This window comes from Panthera leo, chromosome A3 (assembly GCF_018350215.1).
Source record: "Panthera leo isolate Ple1 chromosome A3, P.leo_Ple1_pat1.1, whole genome shotgun sequence".
Lineage (NCBI taxonomy): Eukaryota > Metazoa > Chordata > Mammalia > Carnivora > Felidae > Panthera > Panthera leo.
Genome location: NC_056681.1, coordinates 118,023,879 through 118,043,924, shown reverse-complemented (window position 1 = coordinate 118,043,924; position 20,046 = coordinate 118,023,879). Strand labels below are relative to the sequence as shown.

Sequence of the window (20,046 nt, the reverse complement as noted above, 5' to 3'; positions counted from 1 at the left end):
GGACACCACGGGCACAATTAGGTTTTGGCCTTTAGTCTGAAAAAGTGTTGATTGAAAGTGTACAACAGAGAGCGGGTGCAAGCGGCTGGGGGCCATGGAGCCGCCAATAAAAAAGAATGTCCTTAAATAAAGTTCACAGAGTAAAAACCAGAACCGCCAGTCTTCCCTCCAACACAACAGAGCACAGGCACAGAACCGGTGATGAGCCCCAAGGAGCAAGGAGAAGGCCAGGGAAGACAGCAGAGGCTCCCAGGCTGCTGTGTGGAGGGAGAGCCCTCTTTGGAATGGGCTGAGTAAAGCCACCCAGCTCCCCCTGCACACCTCATAACCACTGCTAAGGCTAAAGGAAAAAGACAAAACTCAGTCTCAGGTCCAGAGGGCTCAGAAAACAGTCTAGGTGGGCAGGGGTCTGGACAACCGTTAGTCCCGCTTGGCTTTCTTCTTATTGTCACTGTTGCCATTTTCTTCAGCCCCCTCAGAAGAGAGCACCTCCTCCAGTTTCCGCTTGCCACTCTCTGGCTGAAGCTCTGCTGTGTTTCGGGGCTTGAAGCAAATGATGATGCAGGTCATGTTGTCACACCCTGTACCGTCCCCAGAAGTATCTGGTGCCAGGCACTGATCCAGCAGCTACAAAAGGGACAGGGCAGCTCAGCTTCAGGGTTTGAATACCCTCCTAGGAACCTAAGCCCCCACAAGAGGGCTGACTGTGCTGAGACAGGGTGGCAGAAGGAGGGGAACAGGCAACGGATGTCCCAAAACAGGCCACTTGCTAGCGTAAGAGGCATGAGGATATGTTAGGAAAATGAAGGAAGGTGGAACTTTCTAGTCAGAGTTTGGCATCAGTCAGTAATTAAGGATACTTAATTACCAGCTCTGGTCTTAGCTCTGGTCCAAAGACAAAACCTTGGCTATGCAGACCAGACACCCTCTTCTCCTCCACCCTGGGACTCACCTCTTCCACAATGGATGACAATAACCGAAGCTCCCCATTTTCATCACGCTGACTGATCTTTGATTGAATAAAGTCTATAACTTCCTGGCTGCTCATCACATTCCTGGGGTCAAAAACAATACTCTTCTTTAGTCCCAACAAAGCAGAATAGAGGAGTGTAGAGAGAGGTGATAGCCCCCCAGGGCCAATGCAAATACCTACAAAGATATCCTTAGCTCTGCCTTAGGCTTGGGGGTTTTGACACCAAGGTGTCTGCCTAGGCTCTAATTCTAGAGCAGCTTGAGAAAAGGTGCTGAATGCAGCCATTAGAGGGATGATAAAACCAAACCAGCTCAGAGACCTGTAAGAGAAGTAATGCTGCATAAAAGAGGGAATTTTAGGGCATTCCGCTGGTGCTCACCATATGCCATCACAGGCAATGACCATGAATTCGTGGTCGTCAGTGAGAGTCAGCACCTTGATGTCAGGAAGGGCTGAAATCATCTGTTCCTCAGGTGGCAAGTTCTTATTTCTCTTGTAGAAGTGGTCTCCTGAAGTAAAGGAACGGCTGGTTGATGAGTAGTTTAGGCACTCCCCACAGACCTGTGCTTAGGGCTGGTAAAGCCTTGCCATTCATTTCCCTTCTTGGCAAAGTTCCATAATCTAAGTGAATGAAAAACTGTGTTCCAGTTTTTCTAGTTGCAGCCCTATTTTCAGGTTGCTAAACCTTAGGTAGGTCACTCACCTTTTTCATCATCCAAAAATGACAGCTATCTTACCTATCTCATGGAGATGTTTTAAGGACAGAGATAATAATAGATACCAAAGTACTTGGCAAGGTACATGGGCCTATTAAGATTAAAGTTTGCTACTAGGTAGTCTGAAAGAGAGAGTAAGACCCCAGAAGTCTTTCCCATGCTTTCCTGGCCCTTACCAATGGCTCTGGAGAGGTTGAGGCCCCCGTTGACTCGCCCATCCATGGTGACCTTGCCACCAGCATTCTTGATGCGCGCTAGCTCCACTTCATCCTCTGGTTTGTGGTCATAGGACATGTCTAAAGCTTTGCCAGCCTCAGACACCACACAACGAGAGTCTCCCGCATTGGCTACAATCAACTGCTTCCCTCGTATCAGGGCCACCACCGCTGTTGTGCCGCTGTCAGAGCCAGGCTTAAGAGGAAGAAAGGAAGCATCATGGGAGCTTCTGGACACAAGCTCCTCATTGGTGCTCCCCAACCATTCACTTATGCTTTCTTCTCTTCACTGGGACCACCAAGAGAGCTTTAACAAACAGGAGAGGCATGAACGTAATCTTTCCAAAGACCAGAGCATGCTCTCTTTCTTTTCTGAGCTAATTTTACCCTGAAGACCTAGTTCCACTTGTAGCATAAATCCCTGCATCACCAGGACTTCAGTACTAAGGCAGCAAGGAGATCCCCTGTCACCAAATGACAATCAGGGGAATTACATTTGCCTCTTGGCTTTTCCAGACTCATTGCTCCCCTTCCCTACACACCTCCTCTTTGCCTTCCATGCCAGGCACCATCATCTCCTCTTCTTCCTCGTCTTCTTCAGCCTCCTCAGTGTCATCCTCATCTTCCTCATTCTCTGCTTCTTCACTGCTGTAGCCATCCTCTTCCTCACTGCATTCCTGCCAGAGGGATGATCCCAGGCTGCTGAGACTGGGATGACCCCCTGCCCCCCTCCCCCCAACTTGTACTCAGAACCAAGAGCCCGGCCTGAACACGGATTCTGAGAACAATGAAAGATGCAACTATATGATCATGATAGAAAAATCCAGGGGAGGGGAGAGGGCCAGATGGGTATGACTGATATCCTAAACTGGGTTCGGAAGTCACGAATAGTAAGTCCTGCAAAAGGCCAGGGCTCTCAGCCAAAAGTACCTTTCAGGCAACATGGCCAGAAAATAAGTGGCTCAGAGAAGGAAATATCCAAATATCTAAAGTAACAATCCCTACCTTCCTGTTCTCTCTTGGAGACAGACTCTGGGGCGCCTGGGGTGGCTCAGTCGGTTAAGCATCCGACTTCAGCTCAGGTCATGATCTCATGGTTCGTGAGTTTGAGCCCTGCACTGGGCTCTGTGCTGACAGCTCAGAGCCTAGAGCCTGCTTCAGATTCTGCATCTCCCTCTCTCTCCACCCTTCCCCTGCTCACACTATGTCTGTCTCTCCCTCTCTCTCTCAAAAAGAAACATTAAAAAAAAAAAAAAAAAAAAAAAAAATAATAATAATAATAATAATAAAAGACAGACTCTGAAAGGCTAGAACTAGATCTGTATGTTATAGTATCGAAAAAGGAAGAGGTTAGAGGGCTAATGGTTCCTATGTTGGTGGAGATAATGAATTCAAGAAAAGCCTGGAATATAGGCCTTGGGGATTGCTGTAAAAATAAGAGAAGATGGTGGGCACCAAGCTTAGTAGAGCATGCAACTCTTGATCTTGGGGTTGTGAGTTTAAGCCCCATGGTGGGTGTAGCAATTACTTAAAAAAAGAGAGAGAGAGAGAAGGAAAGGAGTTGAAAGCTATGTATGGTAACCAAACAGGCCTTTTCTGCAAATTCAGTATCTGTCTGCTCCCACTGGCCCTTACCTCACTGTCTTCCTCTTCCTCCTCTGCCTCATCTGACTCATCCTCACTGTCCTCAAAGAACTTGGACTTAGCAATTCGAGGCAGCTTGTCAGAGGCTGAAGAGCAGGAAGGCCCAGCCTCACCAGTGGGAGTGCCAGGTTCGCCACCTTGGCCTGCCTCAGTCCCACGTTCTGAGTTGGAGGAAAGGCCTGTGTGGGCCTTGGCTGTGGGGCCATTTTCCTCTGAAGAAGTTTCCCTAGATGGGTCCTCAGGTCCGGCTTCCCCATTGAGGCCCTGGGACCCTGGTTCCTCGCCTGTCCCAGCTCCAGATTTGCTGTGGGGAGCACCCTTGTGACAGTTCTGCCCGTAGCGCGTGAGCAGCTCTTCAATAGTCATGGTAGCCTCTTCATGCAGCAGCGCAGCTTCCTCATTGTCCACTGCAGGGAAGAGGCTGAATCAGTACCCCCACACCAGACTCTTCATAGGACCAGTCCTTTTTCCTGCCTCCCAGCCTTTACAGGCCTGAGTTCCAACTTCCCCACTCCCTGGGGTCTCAGAAGACCCCTTTGGTTTCTTCTCAGATAACGTCTGCCTGCATAGACTTCCTTTAGTCTTTGAGTTGCACCCTCTTCTTAGTCAAAGGAACACTAGTTACTATAGTTCTCTTATCACCTCTTATTTTTGATTGATAAGTAGAAAGCCCATTATGGCTGAGGACCCAGGAAGCCCACGATGCTAGTCTTAGGCCTACAGCCCAGGCTTAAGGACTGGCTGCTGAGGCTAATGACAACTCCTGTCTAGAAAAAAGAGGTCACATAAACATTAACAGGAACCAGAGAGACCCTACCACAATGACAAAATATATATAAAATGCTTACAGCTATGGACACTAGGCACAAAGGTTAATTTTTTCTCCCTTCATAACCTCATGTAGTGTAGCAGAACATAAGGTTCTCTAATGTGGGGACTCCCCAAGTCCGTATGAAGTCATCCTCTCTTAGAATTGACACTGAAATAATATATATTAAAGAAGAGTTCTTTAAAATGCAGATTTCCTCTCAAACAAGGGATGCCAGCAACACTCACCATCATCTTCATCAGCTACTTTTTCTTTTTCATCCTCATCCTCAGTGGGTCGCCCTGCAATCTGTGCCAACTCCTTTATGACTTCCTCAGTGGTCAGTTTGGCATCAATAGCCAAGAAGGCATCTTCTAATGCCTGGATATAAGCAAAAGAGTATAAGGCAAGTGTCAGAAAAAGTACAGGAGGTACAAAATAAATTGCCTGTATACAATCTGGGTACAAAAATGGCGTGCAAGTTACAGGGTGATCTGCCACATGAGGAGACACTCACATATAAATAAAAACCAGTTCAGAGACCTGGGAATAATGAGGCAACTCTAAGAAGGCTCAAGTGAGGATAAGCTTGTTTGGGGTATAGAATTCTTTAAGAAATGCAGTAAGCAGGGGTGCCTGGGTGGCTCAGTCGGTTGGGCGGCCGACTTCAGCTCAGGTCATGATCTCGCGGTCCGTGAGTTCGAGCCCCGCGTCGGACTCTGTGCTGACAGCTCAGAGTCTGGAGCCTGTTTCAGATTCTGTGTCTCCCTCTCTCTGACCCTCCCCCATTCACGCTCTGTCTCTCTCTGTCTCAAAAATAAATAAACGTTAAAAAAAAAAAAAAAGAAAGAAAGAAATGCAGTAAGCAGCAGCTTACCGGCAACAAGAAAGGAAAAACCACAGGACTGGAAAATAAGGGAGAGACTACAGAAGTAGAGAAGGAGCATTACGATAAGACAGACCTTTTGTAGCTTGCCTTCTTTGTAGGCCTTCTGATCTTTGATGATATCAGGAAGATATTTGGCACAGTACAAGGCAACTTCCTCCCCTAGGAAACAGGTAAGGTCACCCAGAGCACTGCTTCCCACATATAAAGGTATATAATATTTACATGCCATACTGGACTGAACCCCAAGGGTTGAAGAAATGAATACCTTATACAACTGAAAGACAACTTACACTTTTAACTTATACAATTTGAAAGACAACTGTTTAGGAAGTTCTGATCCAGAAAATGGATTTCACCATCAACTCTCTCAGGGCTATGTTAATATACCTTTTGTCTTTTCTTACCTGCATACTTAATTCTCAGTGGAAAAAAGATAAATTGTAATATAGGAAGAGGCTTTTCAGATTAAAACAAGGTCTGGTGAGATTATAAACCAATACAATATCCAGCTAGGAAGGTAGAATGGCAGAATAGAGAAAAACAGCACTAGGAATGGAAACGATATCTTACAACCAGAACCTTGGAAAGGAAAAGAACAAAGGACCTGTTCTTGCCCTCTAAAGTCTAGAACTAGGGTTCAAGAATGTCACCAATATGATCTGCTACCATTACCTCCATGTCCATCATAGACAGAAAACATTGCTGTCTCACTGTCCAGCTCAGGAATACAGTTGTGAGCATCCTAGGAAAAAGAGAGCATAATTAGCATTTCTCAAGATCAAAGGATGTTCTTCCTTCTGCCACCTCACTCAGGTCATGAGGATTTCCTTCACACCTTAATCTCACTAACCCTTCCCTGGCTGAACTACATGGCCTAGAAATAAGAAAGGAAACGGGATGATAAAATAAGAAAAGAAATACAGGGGAGGGAGAAAGGAAGCAAGGCAAGGGAGGGAAGTAGGGGAGGAAAGGAAGGGAGAGAAACGAATCAGTTCACTTTCTCTGCAGTCTAGCAGCCTCAGCCTAGGAGATCTCGGAGTCCAGATGGCAGAATGTTTGACTGTTGGAACTCTAGACCTGACCCTTTTGGTTTGCGGCAACTATGGGAAGAACCAGAATAAAGGCTTTAAAGTCTCTTCCAGACCCATTCTATGAATCAGTGAACTTCAAGGAAGAAAATCCTAGGGAAGATAGCAAAAAGAGACCTGAGGGCATTACCAGTCTGAAAAGTTTCTGGGAGAATCCTAAAACAGCCTAAGAGAAAGCACTAGAAATTTGTAAAACTATATACACTTATACTGCCACTTTCCCAAAGCACCATCTAAATAAATTATTCCCTCTTCTAAGTTTAACTCACTCATGAAGTTGCCCTCAGGCTAGGCAGAGGATATATTTACAAAAGAATCTTCCCAATAAATAATATTCTTAAAACTATACTGTGCTTAGATTTTGTTAACTAAAATTTACAATGCCCCATATGATCAGCCTTCCCACCTCCTACCCCCAGATGGAAATGACATATCATTCAACACTGATGGCATAGTACACCTGAAGAGAAGTCTGCAATGGCCCTGCTGCAACAACATCATGGTTGGAAGGCTGGAACTGATCAAATTCTTCTAATCACAAAACTCTGCCACCCCAAGCAAATATTCTAGTCTGTGCCATAGTTCAAGCCAAGACCACTGAACCTAGGTGAGCATGTGCTGCAGCTTACTCTGCCCCATCTGGGAAAACAACCCCACCTCTCTTTTAGGTACTTTCTACAAACAAAAAGAATGCAATCAGCTATTTACTTTGATTGATTATCCCCGTGTAAGTCAATGGTTCTCCTCCTCTTTCTGGCATTTAAATTTTTCTAGTTGTATCAATCTTAGGAAATCAGTGCAGTGGTTCTTCTGTTGTCCCTGAAATAAGACTATGCCTTCGTTATACAAACCTAGAAAATAAAAGCTATTTTTCTTAAGTTTATTTATTTTGAGAGAGAGAGAGGGCATGCGTAGGAGACGGGCAGAGAGAGAATCCCAAGCAGGCTCTACGCTGTCAGCACAGAGCCCGATGCGGGAGCTCAAACTCCCAAACCGTGAGATCATGACCTGAGCCGAAATCAAGAGTCGGACACTTAACCGACTGAGCCACCCAGGCACCCTAAAAATAAAAGCTATTTTAAGGTAGTAAATGAGAGAATGGAAAAATAGCTATTTTGTATTTCCCTCTCATTGATTCCAGGAGAAAGTGTCCCAGAATCTAACGGGCTGCCATGGAGGGCACACAATGGCCTATCTAAGGTTGTCAATAACTGCCTCTGAGTCTCATCCCCAGGATCCAGAGAGCACTACCAACCACACATCATCTTCACCCTCTCCCAACCACTCCACCACCAGCCACACTGGCCTCCCTTCTGTCTAAGCCAGGGTTAGACCTTACTGAACCTACTTCTTCTCTCATCTTTTGACCTATATGACTATCTATTGCTCCAACATCCTTCACAAGTGGTTCTCAGACTTCATTTGTTCATTCACTCATTTCTTCACCAAATATCTGACTATCCGCTATGTGCCAGGATCAGTTCTGGGTATTTGGAATATATCAGTGAATAAAATGAAGATCTGTACTTCATAAAAAACCTTACATTCTCATGAGGGAAATACACATAAACACAATAAATAAGTAAATCATATAGCATTATGATAGAACACTTACAGAAAGAGGATGGTGCTATGGAATAAAGAAAAGGCAGAACGGAGGAGGACTGGGTTGGATTATAGAAAAGTGGTGGGAGAACTGAATTGGCAAAGGTATGAGTGTGTAAAGGCTTGCTAAAGCCATAAGAAACTATACCTCAGCAGTCACTACCTAAGTCGTGCTGTGAGTATCTAACTAGTTTTGGCAAAACAGTTGTCATATTGACGTTGACTTTAATTCTGATGATTTTGTAGTATGGTGTGTTGGCATGGAAGTTATGCCCAGTTCTGTTTGTGCACATTTAGGTAACATTAAATTAAAATTGTTTTAGTGAAATCTGGAGTTCCACAAGTATTGCTTTCCTTAAAAAAAAAAAAAACAAAAAAAAAAAACAAAAAAAAAAAACTCATGGAAGATCTCCAAGATATTTTGTTAAATAAAGAAAACAAAGTGCAGAAGGAAAGCAAGTACAGAATGCTATATTTAGTAAACTGCTTTTGTGTAAGAAGAGGGAGCATGGAATAGATATTTGTCTTCTCACACTGTAATACCATACGGATACACAGAAAACTAAGAAAAGCAGGTTAACTGTGGGGTGGGAGCAAGACTGAGCCATGGGAATGTTTAGCTTTTTCAAAAGTAAATTAAATATTTTTAGGAGACTCAATATTTCACTGAAATTTGAGAAATCATTCCAACTAATTCCACTTTTTTGATAGGGGAGGGAAGAGCAGTCTTTTTGTCCACTGCTTCCCAGTGGAATAGGACAATCAATCGGTCTTTCTCTGTCCCGCAATGCCACTCTAAGTCAAAGCTGCACCATCTCTTTTGAACCCACAACTCTATTCAAATTACCTTTTTGACTTCCTCATCTACTTCTCACAAAAGCATTGAAGTAGATCTAATCTCAGTGAACATATGAAAAAATACTTAACCTCAACAGCAAAGAAACGAACATTAAAAACAAGGAAATATCCTTTTGTGCAAATTAAAATAATGGAAAAGATTAATAATAACCAGTGGTAATAAGAGTGAAGTAGGGGCGCCTGGGTGGCTCAGCTGGTTGAGCATCCGACTTCAGCTCAGGTCACGATCTCACAGTCTGTGAGTTCAAGCCTCGCATCGGGCTCTGTGCTGACAGCTCAGAGCCTGGAGCTTGCTGTGGATTCTGTGTCTCCCTCTCTCTCTGCCCCTCCCCTGCTCACACTCTGTCTCTGTCTCTCTCTCTCTCAAAAATAAACATTAAAAAAAAAAAAAAAAGAGTTAAATAAAAACACATTCTCATATCCTGATCAGCAAGAATATAAATAGTACAGCCTTCCTGGAGCACAATTTGGTAATATGTATCAAAATTTCAAATGTGCATGCCCTTTGATACAGTAATTGGACTTCTAAAAGCTTATTTTATGGAAGTAATAAGACAAGGGTACAAGAATATGTATAATAATGTTCATTACAGCATTATTTATAGTAAAGAACAACTATAAACATCAAAATATCCATGAAGAGATTAGATTACAAGTAGTACATCCTTCCAAAAGAATACATGCAGTTATTAGAAATAAATATGCGTTGGGGCACCTGAGTGGCTCAGTCGGTTAAGCGTCCGACTTCGGCTCAGGTCATATCTCATGGTTTGTGAGTTCGAGCCCCAGGTCTGGCTCTGGGCTGACAGCTCAAAGCCTGGAGCCCGCTTTGGATTCTGTGTCTCCCTCTGTCTGCCCCTCTGCTGCTTGCACTCTGTCTCTTGCATTGTCTCAAAAATAAATAAACGTTAGAAATAAATATGCGTTAATTTAGAAATAAGTCCACAATATACTAAGTGACAAAAAGAGAGGAAAAAAACCACATATGCTAGAAATCTGGAAGACCACATTATGTATCAAACTGCATGGAGAGTAAGAGTTGGGTAATAATAATTATTCTGCTTTTCTACATTTAAAATTTTTGTACAATATGCCATATTATTCCAGTTTGAATGTTTATGACAGTAAAACGAACCTATGAACTGTCTTCTGAATTGCCACGCTACAATATACCACATGATCACTGGCCAGTTATCTCTTGGTGTGCCTCCATTTTCTCTTCAATGATAGAGGAATCATCCATAGATGATGCCCAACATAGATTCACCTTATACCTTGAGGTGTCAGTTCCTAGAACTACTCCACATTACCTTCCCTTCTACTGCCTGGTGAGTCTTTGGATCTATATTATCACCTGGAACTACCTTCTCTAAGCACTTTCGTTTCCCCTTTTGCATCTCTGTTCATTGCCTCCATACCTTTACCTACCCTTGCTTTTCTTTCTCTCTGACCCTTGCTGAGCCAGAGCCAAGTATTTCAACACTGTCTCTTAGCAATCTAGAAAAACTCATCCAACCTCGTATAACCCGACCAACTGCTTTCTTTACACCTGAATCAGAGCCACTAAGTATTGCTAGTCATAAAATGTCATGAAATCATGTTGGTTGTTTGTGCACCTACTTCCATCATTCAGCATTTTTTAGTGTTTTGCATTGACACTTAAATATATTAACTGCAGCCAGTCATAAACCTTTCCCACACTGTTCAAGTTCCCAATGCTCTTCTTTCACTCTTAGCAGATGAGCTAACCTCTTGCTTTACTTAGATCAAGGTCATATATCAAGAACTACTTCATCATCTCTATTCTACCTCAAAATTTTTCTACAGCTTTACCTAACCTCTCCTTCACTTCTGCCTCCAAAGCAGTGTTTCTCCCCCCCTTTTTTTTTAATTCAACAAAGCATCCATTAAACCATTTATTGGAAACTGGTTAAAATGATCTCTCTTATTTTTTTATTTATGTATTTATTTTTTTTAAATGATCATTTTAGATTTACATGCTTAAACTCCTGATCTCAAAACCTTTTCCTTCAAGATCTTACTACACAGAGCAGGCGATAACCATAACAGCAACCCAAATAGCTATTTTGCAGGCTTCATTTTTCCCAACTATTGTATATAATTAAATAGTAAAAACCGTGTCAGCTTTCTTGAAAGTTCTCGTGGGTTCTGTGAAGTTCCAGTTGCCTCTTTCTATAGGATGCCTTTCTCCACTTCAAACTTAACATATATAAACAGAAACTCAGCAGTCTTCAAACACTCAGAACTTCCCCTACAGGTCTTATTTCTGTTCATGGAATCTTTCCTAGGCAACACTTAATACCAGACCTCCTTGACTTCCTGGCTCTCTTCCACCATCCATCACCAAGTCCTACTAAGTTTTCCTTCATGACTTTGTTCATGAATTACTTTACTCTTAATAGCATTTTATCTTCTCTCCTGCCTCTACTCTCTGCCCCTGTAATCCAACCTACATACATCCAGATACCAGATTATACTTCCCAATATTTTATTGCTAGAAGCTTCAATGGATTCTACTGCATATCAGATTAATTCCACATAACTTACAAGCAGTTAAAGGCACTCAATCATCATTCCTACCCATCTCTATAACCTAATCTCTTACCTTTCATACCATTCCCCAAAAGAAACTACTCCACTCTTGAACTGATCACCCCAACCTAGCAAGGTAGCAAGCATGCCTCAGTCTTTCCTCTTTCTAATATCCTTCTTCTTCTCCTTCCACTTTCCTCCTCTCCTTCTGTCCCATTTTATAAACTCTCCGCAAGGTCCAGTTAGTCTTACCAGCTCTAAGAAATCTTTCTCAGTCACACCAATACTCTGATCATTCCTCTTTCTAAACTCAGAATATACTATCTTGTATTATTATCCAGCATTCCATGGGGGAAAAGAGACTCTTAGGTCCCAAACTAGATTGTAAACCAGCATCAAAGCAAAGATTGCCTTAAATGTTTTTATAGCTTAAAATAAATAAATAAATAAAAAGTCTTTACAGCTTTTGGGCCTAAAAGTAGGTTCTGCAACATCATACGACTTCCATGTCTGTTTTTGACAGTGAGTCCCCAGTTGCCTCAGGACAAATACCTTATGGATGCCTCCTCCTTCATTTCCTACTCTAAACCCAGAGATGTATCATAAAACAATAACCACTGATAGTCTGGAGGAGATGACTCAGAACACACAGGTCACCTGAGTCAGGACTCTTAGGCCTTGCCTTACTTAAATCATATATCACACAGAACCTTTTGACCTTCTAGACAACCAATGGATCTGTATGAATAAAAGCCTGGTTATCCTGCCTGATGTCAATCTCCTAAGGTTATAAATACATCCACAAAAGTTCCTGTTTTCATGGATGACCAGCCATTTAGATTTATGATGCATAAATTTATCTAAATCTTTACAAACTAAGAGTAAAAGGTTGAAGTGGTTGGGAACTACATTTTTGGTTTTAAAAAGTCATGTATTACTATCTGACTTTTAAAATTATATGCATATATTACTTCAGTGCTACAGAATGAATGTTTTGTGTCTCCCTACAATTCCTATGTTGAAATGTAATCCCCAATGTGATGTTGTCTGGAGGTGGGGTGTTTGGGAGGTAATTAGGTCATGAAGGAGGAGCCCTCATGAATGAGATTAGTGCCCTTATAAAGAGACCCCAGAGAGCTCCCTTGCCTTGAAAATACATCTAGAAGGCAGCTATCTATGAACCTGAAAGTGGGTCCTCAGCAGACACCTTAGTCTTGGATTTTGCAGCAGCATCTTGAAGATGTGTTTGTATATCCATGTTCACAGCAGCTTTATCCCTAACAGCTAAAAGGTAGAAACAACCTAAGTGTCCACCAACAGATGAATGGATAAAGAAAATGTGGTATACTCCTACAATGGATACTATTCGGCCTTAAAAAGGAAGGACATTTTGACACATGCTATAACATGGATGAACCTTGAGGACATTATGCTAAGTGAAACAAACCAGTCACAAAATAACAAATGTGTCTTTCTATGAGGTACCTAGGATAGTCAAATTCATAGAAACCGGAAGTAGAATGGTTGCCAGGAGCTGGTGGCAAGGGGAATGGGGAGCTGTTTAACTGGTATAGAGTTTCAGTTTTGCAAGATGAAAACACTTCTGGAGACTGGTTGCCCAACAGTGTGAATACACTTAACACTACTGAACTGTACAATTTTTAAATGGTTAAGATAATAAATTTTGTTATGTTTATTTTATCACAACTTAACATAAAATAATTAAACACACACAAACACACACACACACACACACACACACACACACACACACACAAACTTCCCACAAAGAAAAGCCCAGTCTCAGATGGCTTCACTGATAAATTCTACCAGCTATTTTTAAAAGAATGATACCAACTCTTCACAAACTCTTCCAATGTATAGAAAAGGAGGCAACACTTCCCAACTCATTCTATAAGGCCAGTGTTATCCCGATACCAAAGCCACACAGACATTACAAGAAAACTACAGACTTAATATCGTAAAAGGTAGCAATACTCCTCAACTGATTCTACAGATTCAGCACGAGCCCAATCAAAATTCCAAGTGCCTTTTGCACGGAAATTGACAAGCTGATCCTGAATTCATACAGAAATACAAGGGACCCAGAAAAGAAGAAACAATAAAAAGAACAAAGTTGGAAAACTCACACTCCTTAACTTTCCTAACTTCAAAACTTAACACAAAGCAATGGTAACCAAGAGAGTGTGGTACTGGCATAATGATAAGTAGATCAATGAAACAGAATTAAGAGTCCAGAAATAAATTCCCATTATTTGTAGTCAAATGATCTTAACAATGATGCCAAGATAATTTAATGAGGGAAAAGAATGACTTTTTAAAAAAATAGTTTATGTTTATTTATTTTTGAAGAGTGGGGGGAGCAGGCAGGGGCAGATAGAGAAGGAAAGACAGAGAATCTGAAGTAGGCTCTGTGCTGAGTCCAACAAAGGCTTGAACTCACAAACCATGGAATCATGACCTGAGCCAAAGTGGGCCACTTAACCGACTGGACCACCCCGGCACCCAAAAGAATGACCTTTTTAACAAATGATGCTGGGACAAGTATATATCCATATGCAAAAGCATGAAACTGGACCTCTTCTTTACACCATTCACAAAAATTAATCTAAAATGGATGTAAGAGCTAAAATTATAAAACTCTTAACAGAGAAACTGGACTTCATCAAAATTGAAAGTTATCATGCTTCAAAGGACACTAACAAGAAAGCAAAAAGGCACCCCACAGAATAGGAGAAAATATTTGCAAATCATATCTGATAAGGAAATTGTATCCAAAATATATAAAGAACTCTTACATCTCAATAAAAAGACAACCCAATAAAAATAGACAAAGGATCTGAATAAACATTTCTCAAAAGATATATAAGTGGCAATTAAGACAAGAAAAGATGCTCAAACATAATAAGCTACGAGGGAAATACAATAACAACCACAATGAGATACCATTTCACACCCACTAAAATGGCTATAATAAAAAAGATGATAACAAGTGTAGGGAGGATGTAGAGAAATTGACACCCTCCTTCCTATATTGCTGGTAAAAATGTAAAAGGGTGCAACCACTTTGCCAAAGAGTTAGGTAGGCATCTCCTCAAAATGTTAAACATGGAGTTACTGTATGATGCAGCAATTCCACTCCTAGTATATATTCAAGAGAAATAAAAACTTATTTCCACGCAAAAAAAAATTGTAAATGTAAGTTCATACCATCATTATTCATCATAGCCAAAATATGAAAATACAAATATCCATCAACTGATGAATGGATAAACAAAATGTCCACACAATGGAATATTATTCAGTAAAAAGAATGAAGTACCGATTCATGATACAACATGGATGACTCTTAGAAATATTGTTTAGTAAAAGAAGGCAGACATAAAAGGAGACATATGCATAATTCCACTTATATGAAATGTTAAAAATAGATAAATATATAGAATATCATGTAAATTAGCAGTTGCTAGGGATTAGAGGAAGGGAGATACGGAGTGACTGGTAATAGTTAAATTGTTTCTTCTTGGGGTGATAAAACTGTTCTAAGATTGACAGTGGTAATGGTTGTACAACTCTGAATATATTAACCACTGAAATGTACACTTTAAATGGATATGGCATGTGAATTACATCTCAATAAGATTCTTAAAAAAGCAATCTGCATATAATTTTTTAAAGTTTATTTATTTTGAGAGAGCATGCGTGTGCAAGTGGAGGAAGGGCAGAGAGAGGGAAAGAGAATCCCAAGCAGGATTCTCCACACTGTCAGCGTGGAGCCCCAATGTGGGGCTCAAACTCACACACTGTGAGATCATGACCTAAGCCAAAGTCGAATGCTTAACCAACTGTGCCACCCAGACACCCATATATACATTTTCAAGTACTATATATGATTAAAAGTTGATAGACTGCATCTTTGAACAGGATCTAAAGGGAAACCAAAAACTCCATTGAAATCAGTACTCCGTTTAAAGCATGTCATTACACATCAGTGATGCTTCAAGTTCAGTTCTAAAGGTTTATGCTTCCAGACAGCACAATTTTAATAACAGCTCACAATGGCAAGAACTACTGACCAGATCTATTAAACTTCCACACTCGAATTCAAAGCACAGTTCCTTACCTTACCTCTCAAAGTACAATTCCAAGATGATAACCCAATAGAAGATCAGGGTGGAGAAGCAGTAGTAACATCTGCTATGTGATTGGGCGATAGAAATAACTTATGTAAAATATTCTTGAAATCTTGAGGAATAAAATCTGATTGTAACTTCCTGTTGCTTAAGAACTTATAAAGGAATCATATAGTAGAAAACAATTTCTCCATATGCGTGGATATGTATTTGATTTCATGTCATACTATCTCTGAATTGTGAAGAATAGTTACAACATGCTAATCAAATGCCCTTTTATAAAAGTTGCTTAACTGCATCCTAGACAAAGGAATTCTAATCTGGTTCAATAAATAAAAAGTGCTTTAAGATACAGAGATGAGGCACTAATCTAAGAATCAATACATGTTCTTCAGCCTCAGATACCCTCTCTTAAGTGGAACCCCACAGCATTCTTGTGGTATCCCATTTTATATTTTGCCCCATTAATACAATTATTGAAACTGTCATGTAGGTATCTTAAGAATTTTCTGCTTAACATGCTCTACATTCAATTCTAGGTGACCCCTGTATGACCACTAATAAGCCAGTTTCTATATGGCAATAAACAGCTAGTCTACTCAAAAGTGTATCCTAGGTATTGATAGTGCCTTTTAAAGAAGGCAAATATATTTCACAGAATTAAAAAGAAAAAATTTTAACTCCCCATAGAAAGCAGTTTTGTCACTTCCAGAGAACCTCACAACCCAAAAGTATCCATGTCCCTTAAAACTACATCAACTCAAACTATTTTCAGATTTGATTTCTCATTAGCCACCAAAAACTCAGAGCCTTTCCAAATATATTTCTCAGGCACCCTTCCACAACCTACCTTTTAACCCCCAAAATACATACCTCAACCAGCTTGAGGATCCCTCCAAACCATGGAGAAGGAAGAAGGGAAGGGAACATCAACTGTGGTATTTTGTTTACCCCTCCTCAAAACACCCTGGTTCCACAGCAAGAGGGGCTGGAGAGAGGCAGAAAGTATAAAATGCCAGCTATTGATAGTTGCCATCCTTGCCTCAAGAGAAGGGGTAAAATAGTACTAAGACTGAATCTATTCATCAATCAGGATTTGAGCAACCTCTTGTAATGTGTATTGGCATGAAAAACTTACCTCAAAGGAATCATTAGGACCAAGCAATTAAGGTCAACATACTTAATAAACTGGTGGAATTGAGTCCTAAAGCTTAAGAGGAACAGGTGTGTACACTTTCTGAAAAGATAAGATTCACTAAGAGGCTACAAGTCATAGTTATTTTCTTGCCATAGCAAAGAAACTATGTTATACTTTGGACAGAAAGGAATCAAAGTCAGAAGGAAAACTACTGATGTAGCAGAAAACTACTTGATATAGCCCCACGCAGGGCTTCAAGAGGGTCTAGTTAAGTATATTTAACCATTCAAAGGTAAATTCAGAAATAGCTTAATAGGAAGATTTTAAAACCCGAACTGGTTACCTCTCAGGAAGACTAGGATCTAAGGAATAGTCTAACAAGATCTCTACAAACCAAACAGCTGGTGATGAAAAAAGTCCTTTTCTAATTACCAGAAGAGAAACCAAAAATAAAGGGAAATACCCTGCAGAGAAACAAACGGCACAGAACCACTGAGCAAACAACTTTGAAAACTAAACATCCAAACAACTCAGTTTGTAAAGAAAACTAGAAAGAAGGGTACCCCCAAAACAGAAAAACTGCAGCGGAGAAGAGAGTGAAAAACAAGGACTGAGAAACCTGCCAGAAAAGCCTTTTCACTGTAACATAAGAAAGTCACCTCAAATCTTACAATATTAACAGAAAATGCCATAGAAATGGGACCTCCAGACTAGCAACTGACCCAAACCCCAACCTTACATTAAGGTTTTCCTTTTGAAGCTATATCCAAATATTTCTAACACTCAGACAATTACATTTACCAAGGACCCAGTAAGCTCAATGCTGAGCACCACACTGGAATATGAACGCTATGCTTCAGGTTGACACAGACGATAACAGTGTCCAGTAAGTGTCTTGAACAGTTTCATCCCAGATTCTTTCCACCAAGAAATAAATGTCCTAACTTTTCTGGGCCTCAATTTCTGAGCTGTAAAATGCGGGAGCCAAATTCGATGAGCTGAACCATAGGACCCCCTTCCTTCTTGAAATGTTATAGCTACTGACAGAATTGTTTAAAGTCTGCTGTGGGTATGAAAGTGGAGTCTGAGAACAAACCATTTAAGTTTATACTGTCATTCCAGAGCTAACCACAGGGAGGAGCGAGGGATTTGAAGAAATTCCCGAGGGAGACACTATTAGGCTGTTAAACTGAAGCCCACCTAGTAAGTGGATAAACCCTTAATCCCAGAAATAATTAGAGCATTTCCCTGGCCCTTCTGCCTAGCTCTCACAACACTCTTCTTCACAAAGACATGTCTTACACATGTCTTTCTACCTTTCCTTTCTACCATGGTTTTTCCTGTTCTCCTTGTAGTGTCACATCCATTTTGCCCAGTATTACTCCTTTTTATCCAGAAATTTTCCACCTTTCCCTTTTATCCAGAAGAAATTTTCTAGAAAAGAAAAGTCAGTTCTTTACAGGTTAAAGTTCTTTATAGATTATGATGAAATGATTACAAGTCAAGGAAACTATAACTACAATCAGCACAGGCAAATGACAATTACAGAGTAAGTTTCAGAAAAATCCCGAGGAAAAAAATATCAAGCATAATAAAAAAGTAGTGATACCGAATGACAAAACTCAAGTTTTCCAAAGGTCGTAAAAGGCCCTGAAGAGAATACAAACGAGTGACAATTCTTAGGGGTCAGGGCGAGCTTCTGAAATTAACATTCGGTGCCCAGAGCCAAGTAACTAGGTGTTGAGAATTTCAAACAGACTACTTGCCTAGGCTTCCTTTCACTGTCAAACTCCTCGTCTAAAAAGGCCTCTCACATCACATATTTAAGGCGGGGGGGGAGTAGTCATTCCCGTCTATTCTCTTCGTCCTCGCAAAAGTAAATGAATAAATCGTCCCTCTTTTCATCTTAACTCCCACACTACACCTCACACCGTTTATGAGCCTGGAGGGCTGGGCTGGCAGAAGAGGATGGCGCGAAGGCACGAGGAGAGGGCGGTCAGTGGGCGGAAGGTGCCTCTCCCCACATGGCCGAGCTCTCGCCGCCAAACTGGCCACCGGCACACGGTCCCCAAGCACCGGCAGTTCCCTCTCGGCCCCGGGCCCACTCTCGCTGCCGCCCGTCAAACTGCCGCCGCAGCCAAAGCTGCACGCTCCCGATAAGGACCCTTCCCTGGGGATGACCCCATCCCCCCGCTCCCTTTCTCCGTCAGGTTCCCGCCCTGCAGCGGCCCGCCTCTGGGCCTCTCCCGCCTCACCTCCATGGAGACGCGCCAGCCTTGCATGGCGGAGAAACCGTAGGGCAGCGGCAGGCGCGAGGCGCCGACCCCGTCCCCAGAGCACTTCACCGTGTTGGGTTGGGAGAGGTAGGCACCCATGGCGGCTGCTGGCCAGCGGCCTCAGGAGCAGGCGAGCGGGACGCGACCCGTGCCGGCGCCGGAGCCCCGGGGGCACGCGTGGCAGGAGCGGGCCCGGCAGTACGGCCGACACAAGGTGCCGGTGAAAGGCGCGAGGCCGGCCAGGAGGCGGTAACGGGACGGGAGCAGAGACGGAGCGGAAGCGGAAACGGCGCCGCTCCAGACCCCGCCCGGCCGGCGCGGCGCGGCACGGCGCGGCGCTGCGGGAAGTCATTTCCTTAGCAACTCGCCCCGCCCGCGGGGACAACGGCCCGCCCAACGGCCGCTCCCGCGAGACTGGCGCGGTCACGCCTACCAACGGTGGTTCAGCCTGCCACCCGCGGTTTCGCCAGAGTTTGGCCCCCCGGAGCTGTCCCCTGCTGTCTCCCGCTATCCCCGCCCCACCTTCGCTGCCCTACCCTGGCCTGTCGCGTGTTTGTCTGAAGCTCTTTTGTGTCGGACCCGGCGCTCCGGATCCATCCTCCAGTGTGTCAGCCCCCTCCTCTCCCCATCGCGGGCTCAGACTCCGCAAACCCGCCGGATTGGGCTCAATTAAAGTTTACTAGCATTTGCTCTGAGCGCTTGAAGTACCTGACCCGGCCTTATGAGAGTCTTTTGTGACAAAAGACAATGAAAACCTCGATTTGTAACACCATTCGAGTTAATACAATGCAGAAATGTTTGGCACAGTCTCTGCAGGGGGAGAAGAAACCGAAGGAGAGGAGACCGAGCTGTTGCTTGACGTCCTCAGGATGCCCCAGGAGTGCATTATGCGGGGGAGAAGAGAATAATGTTACAAGATTGCAGGGGTGAGAAAAGAATGTAAACTGCATTTGGGAGGATTTTTGAGGAAGCTGACTGGTCTCTTTGGAAAGGGGTTTTAAGCAGTAATGTTACATAGAGTAGAGATGGTCGTAAGCGCCAAGATGGGTGATTTGGGCTTTACTGCTATTCTGGCATAGCATTTTAGGACTTTTGGTGTAGTCTTTGTGTGCAGTGTGGATTGGAGGAA

The 20,046-nt window shown here is 42.5% G+C and overlaps 1 protein-coding gene across 1 annotated transcript; it reads right to left on the bottom strand.

Annotated features, from left to right (window-relative positions):
- Nucleotides 1–12: 12 nt before the first annotated feature.
- On the bottom strand, nucleotides 13–19,156 carry PPM1G (protein phosphatase, Mg2+/Mn2+ dependent 1G). The gene is made up of 10 exons (XM_042933408.1): nucleotides 18,897–19,156; nucleotides 5,918–5,987; nucleotides 5,319–5,404; nucleotides 4,605–4,737; nucleotides 3,540–3,955; nucleotides 2,447–2,581; nucleotides 1,866–2,100; nucleotides 1,353–1,482; nucleotides 953–1,055; nucleotides 13–627 (listed from the first exon to the last, which is right to left on the bottom strand). The coding sequence occupies exons 1-10, from the start codon at nucleotides 19,014–19,016 to the stop codon at nucleotides 421–423; spliced, it is 1,635 nt and encodes a 544-aa protein (XP_042789342.1). The 5' UTR covers nucleotides 19,017–19,156; the 3' UTR covers nucleotides 13–420.
- Nucleotides 19,157–20,046: the final 890 nt, after the last annotated feature.